The sequence below is a fragment of the Drosophila sulfurigaster genome, chromosome 2R (genome assembly GCF_023558435.1).
Source record: "Drosophila sulfurigaster albostrigata strain 15112-1811.04 chromosome 2R, ASM2355843v2, whole genome shotgun sequence".
Lineage (NCBI taxonomy): Eukaryota > Metazoa > Arthropoda > Insecta > Diptera > Drosophilidae > Drosophila > Drosophila sulfurigaster.
Window position 1 is genome coordinate 775,253 of NC_084882.1, and position 11,622 is coordinate 786,874.

General features: G+C 42.5%; 1 protein-coding gene across 1 annotated transcript; it reads left to right on the plus strand.

Annotated features, from left to right (window-relative positions):
• Nucleotides 1-259: 259 nt before the first annotated feature.
• LOC133837417 (uncharacterized) lies at nt 260-1,664 on the plus strand. Its single transcript, XM_062268167.1, has 2 exons — nt 260-1,291; nt 1,360-1,664. Exon 1 carries the CDS (start codon nt 277-279, stop codon nt 1,144-1,146), a length of 870 nt encoding a protein of 289 aa, XP_062124151.1. The 5' UTR covers nt 260-276; the 3' UTR covers nt 1,147-1,291; nt 1,360-1,664.
• Nucleotides 1,665-11,622: the final 9,958 nt, after the last annotated feature.

Sequence of the window (11,622 nt, forward strand, 5' to 3'; positions counted from 1 at the left end):
TGGAGGGGGAACGTCTTCCTCTTCAGTCACCCCTGCCTATCGTCAGCACCTCCAAGGTTGCGCAGCGGGGCACGGGGGGCTGAAGGAGAAGGCCAAAAATAAGGCGGCGACCCGTATTCACGCAAGGCTTAGTGGCGTGGCAAACCTGTCCGTCAAGGACCAGGAGAGGCTTGCCTGGGCCAACACATGGATGCGGGAAAACCAACTTAGCCCCTTCCAAAAGACACTAAAGTGCAGACCGGTTCTACCGGTTCTGCCAACAACAAGGTGGAGTCCATGGCAAGCAAGCGCCAACGGTCCGCTGAGAGTCCCAAGCAAGGGGCCCCAGTGAGCAAGAGGCTGCGAGCACCTGGCTCCACCAACACGAACAAGACGAGACAGAGAGCAACGGTTGCTGAAACTGCCAGGCGGCATCTCGCCGTTGCTCTCATCGACAGAGGGGACCCTAACGGTAAAATGTCTGCAGAGCGGTGGCGGTTGACCCATAGTAAGCTGGTCGACGCACTGTTTGTCAGGATGGAGAATGTCCCAGACAGTCCAATGCCTACATTCGAAGGCACTGGCTGGATGAATGGTGTCAAGATCCTGACATGCAAGGACGACCCAACATTGCAGTGGCTGCAAGCGACCGTACCCAAACTGGACGGACTGTGGGAGGGGGCCAAGCTGGACGTGGTGGACAGGAATAATATTCCGTCCATGCCGAAGGCGAAAGTCCTTTTCCCAATAGTTGTTCAGGGCGAGCGGGCGCTTCAGCTGCTTAAAAAGCAGAACCCGGCCATACCGACGAGTGATTGGTCCGTGCTGAAGGTTGATGAACCTTTACCCAGTGGTGGACAGCACGTAATCATTCAGATCAACAAGGAGGCCGAGGATCTGCTATATAAACGCAATGGGAAGATGGCGTGGGGCTTAGGGAGCGTGTACCTTCGCCTCAAGAAACGTCATCCGAACGACAAGGACACACACACGCTGAGGTCAGGGGAGGTTGAGGCAGATCTCGGTCTTGAGAGCGTGACCGACGCCACCCAGCACCTCAGCTTGACTGATGAGACGGAGGAGATGGGGGAGGAACTGTCCATGGAGACGGGCCCCCCCGCGAGTTTGCTAACCTCTAATGAGTGTGCTGCAACTCAACCTCCATAAATCTAAAACGGCTTCGGCGGAGCTACTCCTTGCCATGGAGCAAGTGTCCGCCTACGCGGCTTTGGTCCAAGAACCGTGGATAGCGTCGGGCAACACGGTTGCTGGGCTGAAGTCGCTTAATTACGATCTGTACGTCCCGACATTGGTAAGTAGATCGAGAACTGCCATCCTTATAAAAAAGGGGCTAAAAGCTCATCTACTGCCTAATTACAGCAATGACGATCTTACCGTGGTGGTGCTGGAGAGCCGTGAGGGATGTTTGCTGCTGGCATCCTGCTACATGGCCCACGACATGCCGGCTCCACCTGACGAGCTGCGGAGGCTGGTGGACATGGTCTGCTCCTCCAAAAAACACCTTATCATCGGAACGGACGCCAACGCCCACCATAGCGTCTGGGGAAGTCCCGACATTAACGACAGGGGTGAGTCAGTTCTTGATTTTATCCTTAACAATAAGCTTAGACTAGCCAACGGAGGTGAGGTATCTACCTATGTAGGTCCCACCTCTTGTAATGTGCTGGACTTAACGATTGCGACTGAGTGTACCAATGTAGAAGAGTGGAGGGTCCTGGATAGACCCTCCTTCTCGGATCACAAGTACATTCAATTTACTATTCCATTTAACAGGGTACCTGCGGCTCAGCCGTTCAGAAATCCCCGCAATACTAAATTCTCTAGCCTTGTTTCCAAGTCTCTTGGTCCGCCGGGTAACATCAACTCGGTACAGGACCTAGAAACAAATGTCAATGTCCTCTCAGCAGGACTACTTTCCGCATTTCGCCAATCATGTAGGCTCTCTAGACCGACGAGAAGATCGAAGCCACCTTGGTGGCACCCAGATCTCTTCGCTTCGTGGGGAGCTTACTAGCATGTTTCAACTTGCTAAGAAGGCGGACAATGAATACGTCTGGGACGAGTAGAGGTCTCTCCTAAAGTCTTACAAGAGGATGATCTGATCATCCAAAAGGTCTTCATGGAGAACCTTTTGCTCTGACCTAGACAACATCAAAGACACCTCCAGACTGAGGAAACTGCTGTCCAAGCAGTCTTCCAGTCCTAGTCTGCTCAAGTCGGGCGATGGAGTGTGGACGGAGAGCAGTGCTGAAACTCTTGAAGCACTGCTCTCAACTCATTTCCCGGGATGTATTGGAATGGAGAACAGTGACTGGCAGCTCCTTCCTAGTCTCCCGATTATGAGACCCCCTGCCGGTCTAATTACAGTTAATAAAATAATTTGGGCTATCGACTCCTTTGCGAAGGTCAGGTCGCCCGGTCTCGATGGACTTTCGCCAGCAATGCTGCAAGCCAGTAAGCTCACGATTGTTCCGTGGCTATCGGGTATCTATTCGGCGTGCCTCGCATGGGGTCATATCCCCACTCTTTGGAGGACCTCGAAAGTAATTTTCCTGCCCAAGGCGGGTAAATGCAGTCATGTGGTCCCAAATGACTTCCGGCCTATCAGCCTAACCTCTTTCCTGCTAAAAACATTGGAAAAGCTACTTGATTTCCACATCAGAAGCAACTCAATGCATCTGTTGTCCCCAAATCAGCATGCTTATACAAAGGGTAAGTCCATTGAGACAGCTCTCCATGCTCTAGTAGCCTCCATTGAAAAAGCAGACCATTATAAAGAATATGCCTTGGGTGCATTTCTTGACATTTCAGGCGCCTTCAATAACGTCACCACTGACGCTGTTATTAAGGGCCTTACCTCAGTCAACACGGCACCAGCGATCCACAGGTGGGTCAACCGCCTTCTCTCTGGCAGGCGGGTGGTGGCTACGTGGGGCGATGCGGCCATTACAAAGGTAGTGCGAGGTGGCACTCCCCAGGGTGGGGTTCTCTCGCCTCTCCTTTGGAATCTGGTCGTAAATAGCCTACTTCAAAAATTCACTAGACGGGCCCCCAAGTTAATTGCCTATGGTAATTGCTAGGTATAAGGTACCTACGTGGTCCCCCCCAAAAATAGGCTGCACCATGCTAAAGCCGAGCCTAGCAGCAAACTGTCATGGAAGCTTAACGTGCTAGAAAGGGTGAAGAAGGCCACCGGAGCCTTATACATGGCGAAAAAGATGCTTAGTTGCACTTGGGGCCTCTCTCCTAATCTAATGCGGTAGATACATATCTCAGTTGCTCGCCCTATCCTCACCTATGGTGTTAGAGTGTGAAAGGACACAGCGTCAAGCGCTACTGTGTATCACAGGCGCTATCAGGTCGACGCCAACTAAAGCCCTCGAGGTAATAGATGGCGTCGAACCGTTGAACCTATACGCGCAATCCATAGCCGCAAAATCGTCCCTAAGGATTGCCGCAACAGGCAATCTGGGTCTGCTAGGCTATGGTCACAGCGCCATTGGTAGGGAGACTAGTAGAGACCTGGACTATACTATCCCCTTACCAGTACTGACCATATTAAAACAATATTCTTGGAACCGGACTGGTGGCGGAAAGGGTTATGCATTCCTCTTCACCGACGGGTCGAAGATGGATGATGGTGTCGGAGCGGCCGTATACTGCCCGGACCCGGTCTCCAAACATTCCTATAAACTCCCAGACCACTGCAGCATCTTCCAGGCGGAAGTTTTCGCCATTGGCAAGGCTGCCGAATTGGCTCGGGGTTTACAGTGTAATCATAACTCTATTAACATCTTTGTTGACAGCCAGGCTGCAATAAGATCAATATACTCTGATGTGGTCAAGTCCAAAGTTGTCCTGGACAGCAGAAGAGCAATAGAGTCGCTGAACGCATCTGCGGTTTTGCGTGTCTATTGGATCCCAAGCCACCAGGGCATCGATGGCAACGAAATCGCAGACTCTCTCACCAAAGAGGGAGTGGGGCTCGATGTCGGTAACATGTGCAATGTTCCGATATCCCTGCGAACTCTAGGCAGGGAAATTGAGGTGCGCTCCAGACTTCAGTGGGACGCTAGCTGGCGCAATGCCAACTCGTGCAAAACTGCAAGGCTGATGTGTGCCTCTACCAATAAAAACTTAACCAATTTCGTCATGCAGCTTTCAAGGAAAGACTGCAGGCTAATGCTAGGCATTGTAACGAATCACTATTGTAATATTCGTTTGGTGCTGGTGTTGGGTTTATTAGCGTGGCGTACGCGCTGGCTTCTCCGGGCTTTGCTCAGGTAGCATGGGGTTAAATAAAAGGCCAACTAATAGGACGCACCACTTATAACAATAATATATTTAAAATTCGCGTACATAAGGGAAGACAGAGAAGAAGGAGTGTAATGGAAAGGTTACAATAAACAATAGTGAAAGAGAAAAGAAAGGGAAGGAGAGGAAAGTAGGTTAACAAAGAAGACGGAGCCACTCTCTCATGCAACACAGCTGTTATTGTGTGCAGACGCCCACCCTACCGTGATCCTGCATTCATTGCCAAAACTAAAAAGTTGGCAGGATCCCTAAAAGACAGTGGTTCGGCTAACCTACTCCTGCTTGGTTAGGCATGGTTCCAAATAAAAGTAAACAATTAAGCGGACATACTTAATTTATTAACTATAAGAAAAGTGATTTGAATTTTAACATTACAAACGAAATGACAAGAAAAATAAATAAATAAATAAATTAACGGACAAACATAGTAAGTGTGTATGAGGCGGAAATTAATTAAATAAGGCAAAAAGAAAAAGAATAAATAAAGAAAACTAAAAATAATTAACTTATAAATATAAAATATGATCTAGCATAAATATAATATAACTAATTATTTTTGGGTTTGAAAATTACTAATACTTTAAGAATTTTGAAATTTGAAATTTTGAATCATTTTGAATGATGAAAAGAACAATAAATATAAGCAAACATAATCTATCTTTTAAACAGAAAAGCTCTGCACAAGAAATTGTATGAGGATCAGCTGATGGCTGTCACTCAATGCAGGCATGTATATGGCCAGCCCTTCAAGGTCATTGACCGCCGGGACTGCAGTAGCAGCTGTAGCAGCGCTATGGTGAGATGCACCAAAAGCTCTAACTCATGTATATATTATCATTTAGTAAGAGTGAAACAGACTTACATACGTTCGGCGACTCCCACGCAGAAAGATCTTTCCTTGTGTTAGTGACTGTCTGTGGTGAAGCTGTGGATAAACAATAACAATAAAGCTTTTGCGCATGCGTAAAAGCTGGCTGCTATGAGGTGCTAGTTCAATTCTTTGCAGGCAATACAGAACAAGAAATTTTACAACTAAATACAATTTTTAAAAGATATTTTGCCTATATAAGGTGCCTTATATGCATTCTTAAACGATTGCAGTCGTTACTTTATACAGCAATACCGTGGTACTTGCATTATGAGTGCCCAAGAAAAGTTGTTGTTTCAATTTTCTCGCCACATCATAATACACTTACAACAATTATAAACATTCCTTAAAAATGCACATTTTAACAAAACAATTTAAACTAACAATAATCAACAAACAGAAAAAAAACATAAGCTGCGATCCAGCTGTTCGCCTTCCTCTGCTGGGTGACGCCAATACTCGGCCTCGAAGCCACCACCAGTGTGGAGCAAACAATCAATGGAGATCGTAAGGCTGTCGGACGCCAGTGTTTTCGTCAGCAGAAACACAGCCCGCAATTCTCCTGATGCTCAATATGCGTCTGCAGCTAACAACAGCTCATCTGTTTGTTTTATACAGACAGCTGATCTGACCAGCACAGCTGCGACGTGGAGCTTTGGGTGGTTGGCCGTTAATAAAGCAGTTGTGTGTGTTGAAGTTTCATTTTAAATGATTTATAATTTACACACGGGTTTTATATAAAATATGACTAAGTTATTATAATTTATGACTGAGTTTTTATATAATTTGTGACTGAGTCTTATGTAACTTATAACTGGGTGCCGAATCTAAAAATAAATAGACAAAACTAAACTTAGAACAACAAAAAACTAAATATACGTATAACAAATATTTACCCTAATCTGGAAAACGGCACTTGGTATGGGACGACAAACTCCTGAAGTGGGCAACCATCTATTGCATGAGTTGGGTGGACGGCACTTTTGCGAGAACAAACACCATTAATGTATCAGTAAAACAATTATACATTGCAGTATCATTGTATACTTACAAGTAAGATGTATGCAACAGGCTTCGCCCACCACTTCACTGAGATAAATTTTTTTTCAGACACATGCACTTTAACACAGGTTTTTTCTAACCTTTAACAATTGTGTTACAAAAAACCAACAACAAAAACCTCTTTTCGAATTTGACAACTAATCCTACTCAAAAATGTAATCGTTGTCTCTTTTGGTGTGGACTTAACACGATCAGCTGATCTTGTAACTCACGCTTGTAATTATCGTGGTCCACCAATAGATGGCGCTATTTTGGAGCTTTCAGACTTATTGCTAAATAAAGCTCCGCTTCTCAGAACAAAACATGACAAGACATTAAGTACCATTTTCTCAGACTACAAATAATTTTATACAACTAAACAAATTAAATAATACAAATTAAATATGACAATACACATATAAATAAATAATATAATAAATAATAGATAGAAATATGTAGGTGTACAGAAAAAAAAAAAAAAAAATGTTGCATAGTTTTAGGCTTAGTCAATTTCAAATACGACAAGCGGCCTATTACACATCCCCCTGGCAAAATCACACTTAGTCGTTGTAACGACAAAGTGAGATACCCGCTTGGAGGTAGCTTAATAGCAATGATGTGAAGATACGCGATTATTGTTTAAGATCCTTCGCATGAAATTTGCCAGTTCTGTTTGTTGCTCCGATGTCAACTCGAGTTGCTGCGAATTATCAAAGGTAATTGAGGCAATGCTGTCAGTGTCAGCCGGGTGCAACAAACATATTGGCAATAGCTTGAAATCTCTCCAAAACTCAATACCCAAATATACGTCTTGTGACAAAGTCGGTACGATATAAAATCGTTGTGGTTGTATCTTGCCCTTAAATTGGACAGGAACACTCAACTTCCCACAAATTCGCTGCCTATTTCCATCAGCAGTTTTCACAGATGACGATAGTTGCGTATATTCGGTGTTGTTTGCTAGTATTTCCTCAGCTAACTTCCCACCAATGCAGTTAATAGTAGCGCCAGTGTCCATTAACCCAGTTATCGTTTTGCCTAGCATCTTGACTTGGGCATAAGGACGAGGATCACCAGTGATGTCAACTACTGACGCTAAAACAGCTCTTTTTTCCTCTTTACTACTTTTTATGTAGTTCCCCTTTCGCTGCTTATTGCGAATACCTGAGCTACAAACATTATCTACATTCGCATTAATAGATCTGGCCGGGTTTATCTGAATTTCAGAAACTATGTTGTATAAACTGTTATCTTCATTTACTCAGGGTTGGTACCCTTTTAGACTTGTTTGCGTGCACTTGTTAACGGTGCCCGCACCTACAGGTTTGGTTGGAATTGCACACTTCGTGCAACTGGGTCGATAAGTGTCACGCTTACCACAACCGTAACAAAATACTTTACGTACGGCTACACAATCTTGGTATCTATGACCACTTTTCCCACAATTCCAACAAGAAAGTGTTAGAGCATCTACCTCCAGATTCTCTGATTCTTTAACATCATCCTCTTCGTCCATTGTGGCTTGAACCGTGACTTCACTTACATGCCGTCTCGGTAAACCTCTTGGAACGGTTGATGGCATTGAAATGGTTTTCAAAACCTCTCTCGCGTACGAACAGTGTGACGCAACTGCTCAACACTGAATATTGGCACATATAATAATTCGTGCTGAATATCAGGAAGCAAATTGGCTCGCAAGACCTCCAGTATGGACTGCTCACTCATTGGGCTGTTCAAACGATCTACTAATGCCACAATGGCTTCGTAAAACTGATCGAACGATTCGTTGGCTTTCTGCTTTCGTTGAGAAATAGCTGCTCGAATCTCCAAATCGGTTCTATCATCCGTAAACTGATTTTTTAATGCCTTGCATAAGTCTGCCCAACGAACTTCTGTCACACTTTTGTGGTACCTCCAGAAAAATTCACTTCCTCTACCCTCAAACAAGTTACTCGCATATCTTGCTAGCAACTCAAAGTCTCCGTCCAGAGTTTGTCGAGTCAATGACTCTACTCGATATGGAAAATCTTCTATAGACATAGACGAGTGTCCCGAGTATCTCAGCTTCCAATTAGCAATAATCTGGCTAATTCTGTCGGGTCGTAGAGTATTACTCAGTTGAGAACCTGGTGGCGAAGAGTTGGCACCAACTTGCGGCGCTCTCGGATTTACCAACGGATTCGTTTCTAGCCGATTTGGTAATCCAAACAACTCTTCAAAGCTTTGATGCTGTGGACTTGTTGAGAAGGTCTAGGAATAGATTGGATTGGTTCAGAATTTACAGCTAGCTGTTGCTGAACTAATCTCTGAAACCCATTTTCCATCACCTGCGATAGTATCTGCGTCTGCTGCACTAATGCAGCTGATATCGCAGCCGCAATTGTTTGTTGTATTTCTTGGCCAACAGCACTTGCTGCTGGCTGAGCTACTGTACTCTGAACTACAACCGGTTGCGGAGCTTGTGGAATTGGAGTCGGCTGCCTTGGCTGCGAGCTGGACCTACTACCATTACCAGTAGAATTTCCTACATTGGCATTTGCCGATGCGACCGTCGCCGCGGCTTTCGCTCGCCCTCTAGTTATCATAGTTGCACTTGAACTGGCCGCTTCCAATTCTTCAGCAAGATTCATGGAAGATCTTATTAACACAGTCCGGCACACTGGACATAAATTTCTATTGTCAGTGCGAGTATTAAAGCAGGCGTGGTGAAAATAATGATTGCACCTTGTAGCTAACAATTGAGCAGGATGTTCGACCTCCTGAGTGCAAACACAACAAATGGTTTCCCTTGAATTATGGGACCTGGCATGATAATAAGACCTAAGCGTCAGAATTTACTGAGAAATTCTGCTACGCCAAACAAATGTATAAATAAATAATAATAATGGGAAAATAAATAATATATAAATAAATAAAGATTTAAATAAATAAGAAAAAAATGAAATAAATAAATAAGTAAATAAATAGATAAATACCAACAATAACACACAAAAATAACTGAACAAATAAATAGATAAATAAATAATAATACAAATGTAAATTTCAACAAAACTGATAAATAACCACGATTCATAAGATATTTGGAAACCATGCAAAACTTCACAGAGTGTAAGTTAGCCTCCAGATTTTCCTATTAACCCACCTGAATGGATAGGACTAGTTGCTAGATAAGCATACCTTCAATTAGTATGACGAGAAAGCAGCTCTCAGCCACGATCCGTTTCAAACGCTAATTGAAATGTGAATGCCTTAACAGCCACTAAAAAGGAAGGAAAAGAAATTGGGGAAAATATCAGCATTCATAAAATTATTTCAAAACCAAGTATAGCGTAATAGCGCATGCAAACCATACTCGGTCGATAATAGATCGCCTAATTAGTAATATTACATTGTAAACTTTTATGATTGATGAAGACGGGCAATAAACAATACTAAACACATTAAGCTGACTTGCGCCACCACGGGACTATGCAACCCCAGTCAATGAATTTAGTTGTACATTGCTGATTTAATTTTGTAGTACTAATTTATTTCCATCGTTTTCATTAGGTGTTTTGCTTACCGCAAGAGGCAGATCTGGTCCACGAACTTTTTCAAAGTAAGCTCTACACCTAAAGAAATACGATAGCATATAAATGACAGTAGACAGTTGACCGTTTGAGTATAAAGCCATTTTAAAGCTATTATTTTCGAAAATGTCAACCACTACCGTCTCGGTTAAGTTCTTTTGTCTTGATTTTACGAGGTATTACTTTCTCGCTAATAAAATAGACACAAAGAGACTAACCTAGTACACAAATTTGTATAAAGACAAACAAAGAGACTTGAATCACTAGCTGTTATTGATTCTAGAGCATATATAATATTTTTAAAGGCCATGTTTAGATTCTATACAAAAACAGGCCACACGATTGGGCGCCAAAATATCTTATTCAATTATAATTATATCTGTAACGAATCACTATTGTAATATTCGTTTGGTGCTGGTGTTGGGTTTATTAGCGTGGCGTACGCGCTGGCTTCTCCGGGCTTTGCTCAGGTAGCATGGGGTTAAATAAAAGGCCAACTAATAGGATGCACCACTTATAACAATAATATATTTAAAATTCGCGTACATAAGGGAAGACAGAGAAGAAGGAGTGTAATGGAAAGGTTACAATAAACAATAGTGAAAGAGAAAAGAAAGGGAAGGAGAGGAAAGTAGGTTAACAAAGAAGACGGAGCCACTCTCTCATGTAACACAGCTGTTATTGTGTGCAGACGCCCACCCTACCGTGATCCTGCATTCATTGCCAAAAACTAAAAAGTTGGCAGGATCCCTAAAAGACAGTGGTTCGGCTAACCTACTCCTGCTTGGTTAGGCATGGTTCCAAATAAAAGTAAACAATTAAGCGGACATACTTAATTTATTAACATATAAGAAAAGTGATTTGAATTTTAACATTACAAACGAAATGACAAGAAAAATAAATAAATAAATAAATTAACGGACAAACATATTAAGTGTGTATGAGGCGGAAATTAATTAAATAAGGCAAAAAGAAAAATAATAAATAAAGAAAACTAAAAATAATTAACTTATAAATATAAAATATGATCTAGCATAAATATAATATAACTAATTATTTTTGGGTTTGAAAATTACTAATACTTTAAGAATTTTGAAATTTGAAATTTTGAATCATTTTGAATGATGAAAAGAACAATAAATATAAGCAAACATAATCTATCTTTTAAACAGAAAAGCTCTGCACAAGAAATTATATGAGGATCAGCTGATGGCTGTCACTCAATGCAGGCATGTATATGGCCAGCCCTTCAAGGTCATTGACCGCCGGGACTGCAGTAGCAGCTGTAGCAGCGCTATGGTGAGATGCACCAAAAGCTCTAACTCATGTATATATTATCATTTAGTAAGAGTGAAACAGACTTACATACGTTCGGCGACTCCCACGCAGAAAGATCTTTCCTTGTGTTAGTGACTGTCTGTGGTGAAGCTGTGGATAAACAATAACAATAAAGCTTTTGCGCATGCGTAAAAGCTGGCTGCTATGAGGTGCTAGTGCAATTCTTTGCAGGCAATACAGAACAAGAAATTTTACAACTAAATACAATTTTTAAAAGATATTTTGCCTATATATGGTGCCTTATATGCATTCTTAAACGATTGCAGTCGTTACTTTATACAGCAATACCGTGGTACTTGCATTATGAGTGCCCAAGAAAAGTTGTTGTTTCAATTTTCTCGCCACATCATAATACACTTACAACAATTATAAACATTCCTTAAAAATTCACATTTTAACAAAACAATTTAAACTAACAATAATCAACAAACAGAAAAAAAAAACATAAGCTGCGATCCAGCTGTTCGCCTTCCTCTGCTGGGTGACGCCAAT

What these genes read in the sequence shown, in the direction of transcription:
- LOC133837417 (XM_062268167.1), top strand. Translation starts at nt 277, where the DNA reads ATGGCAAGCAAGCGCCAACGGTCCGCTGAGAGTCCCAAGCAAGGGGCC.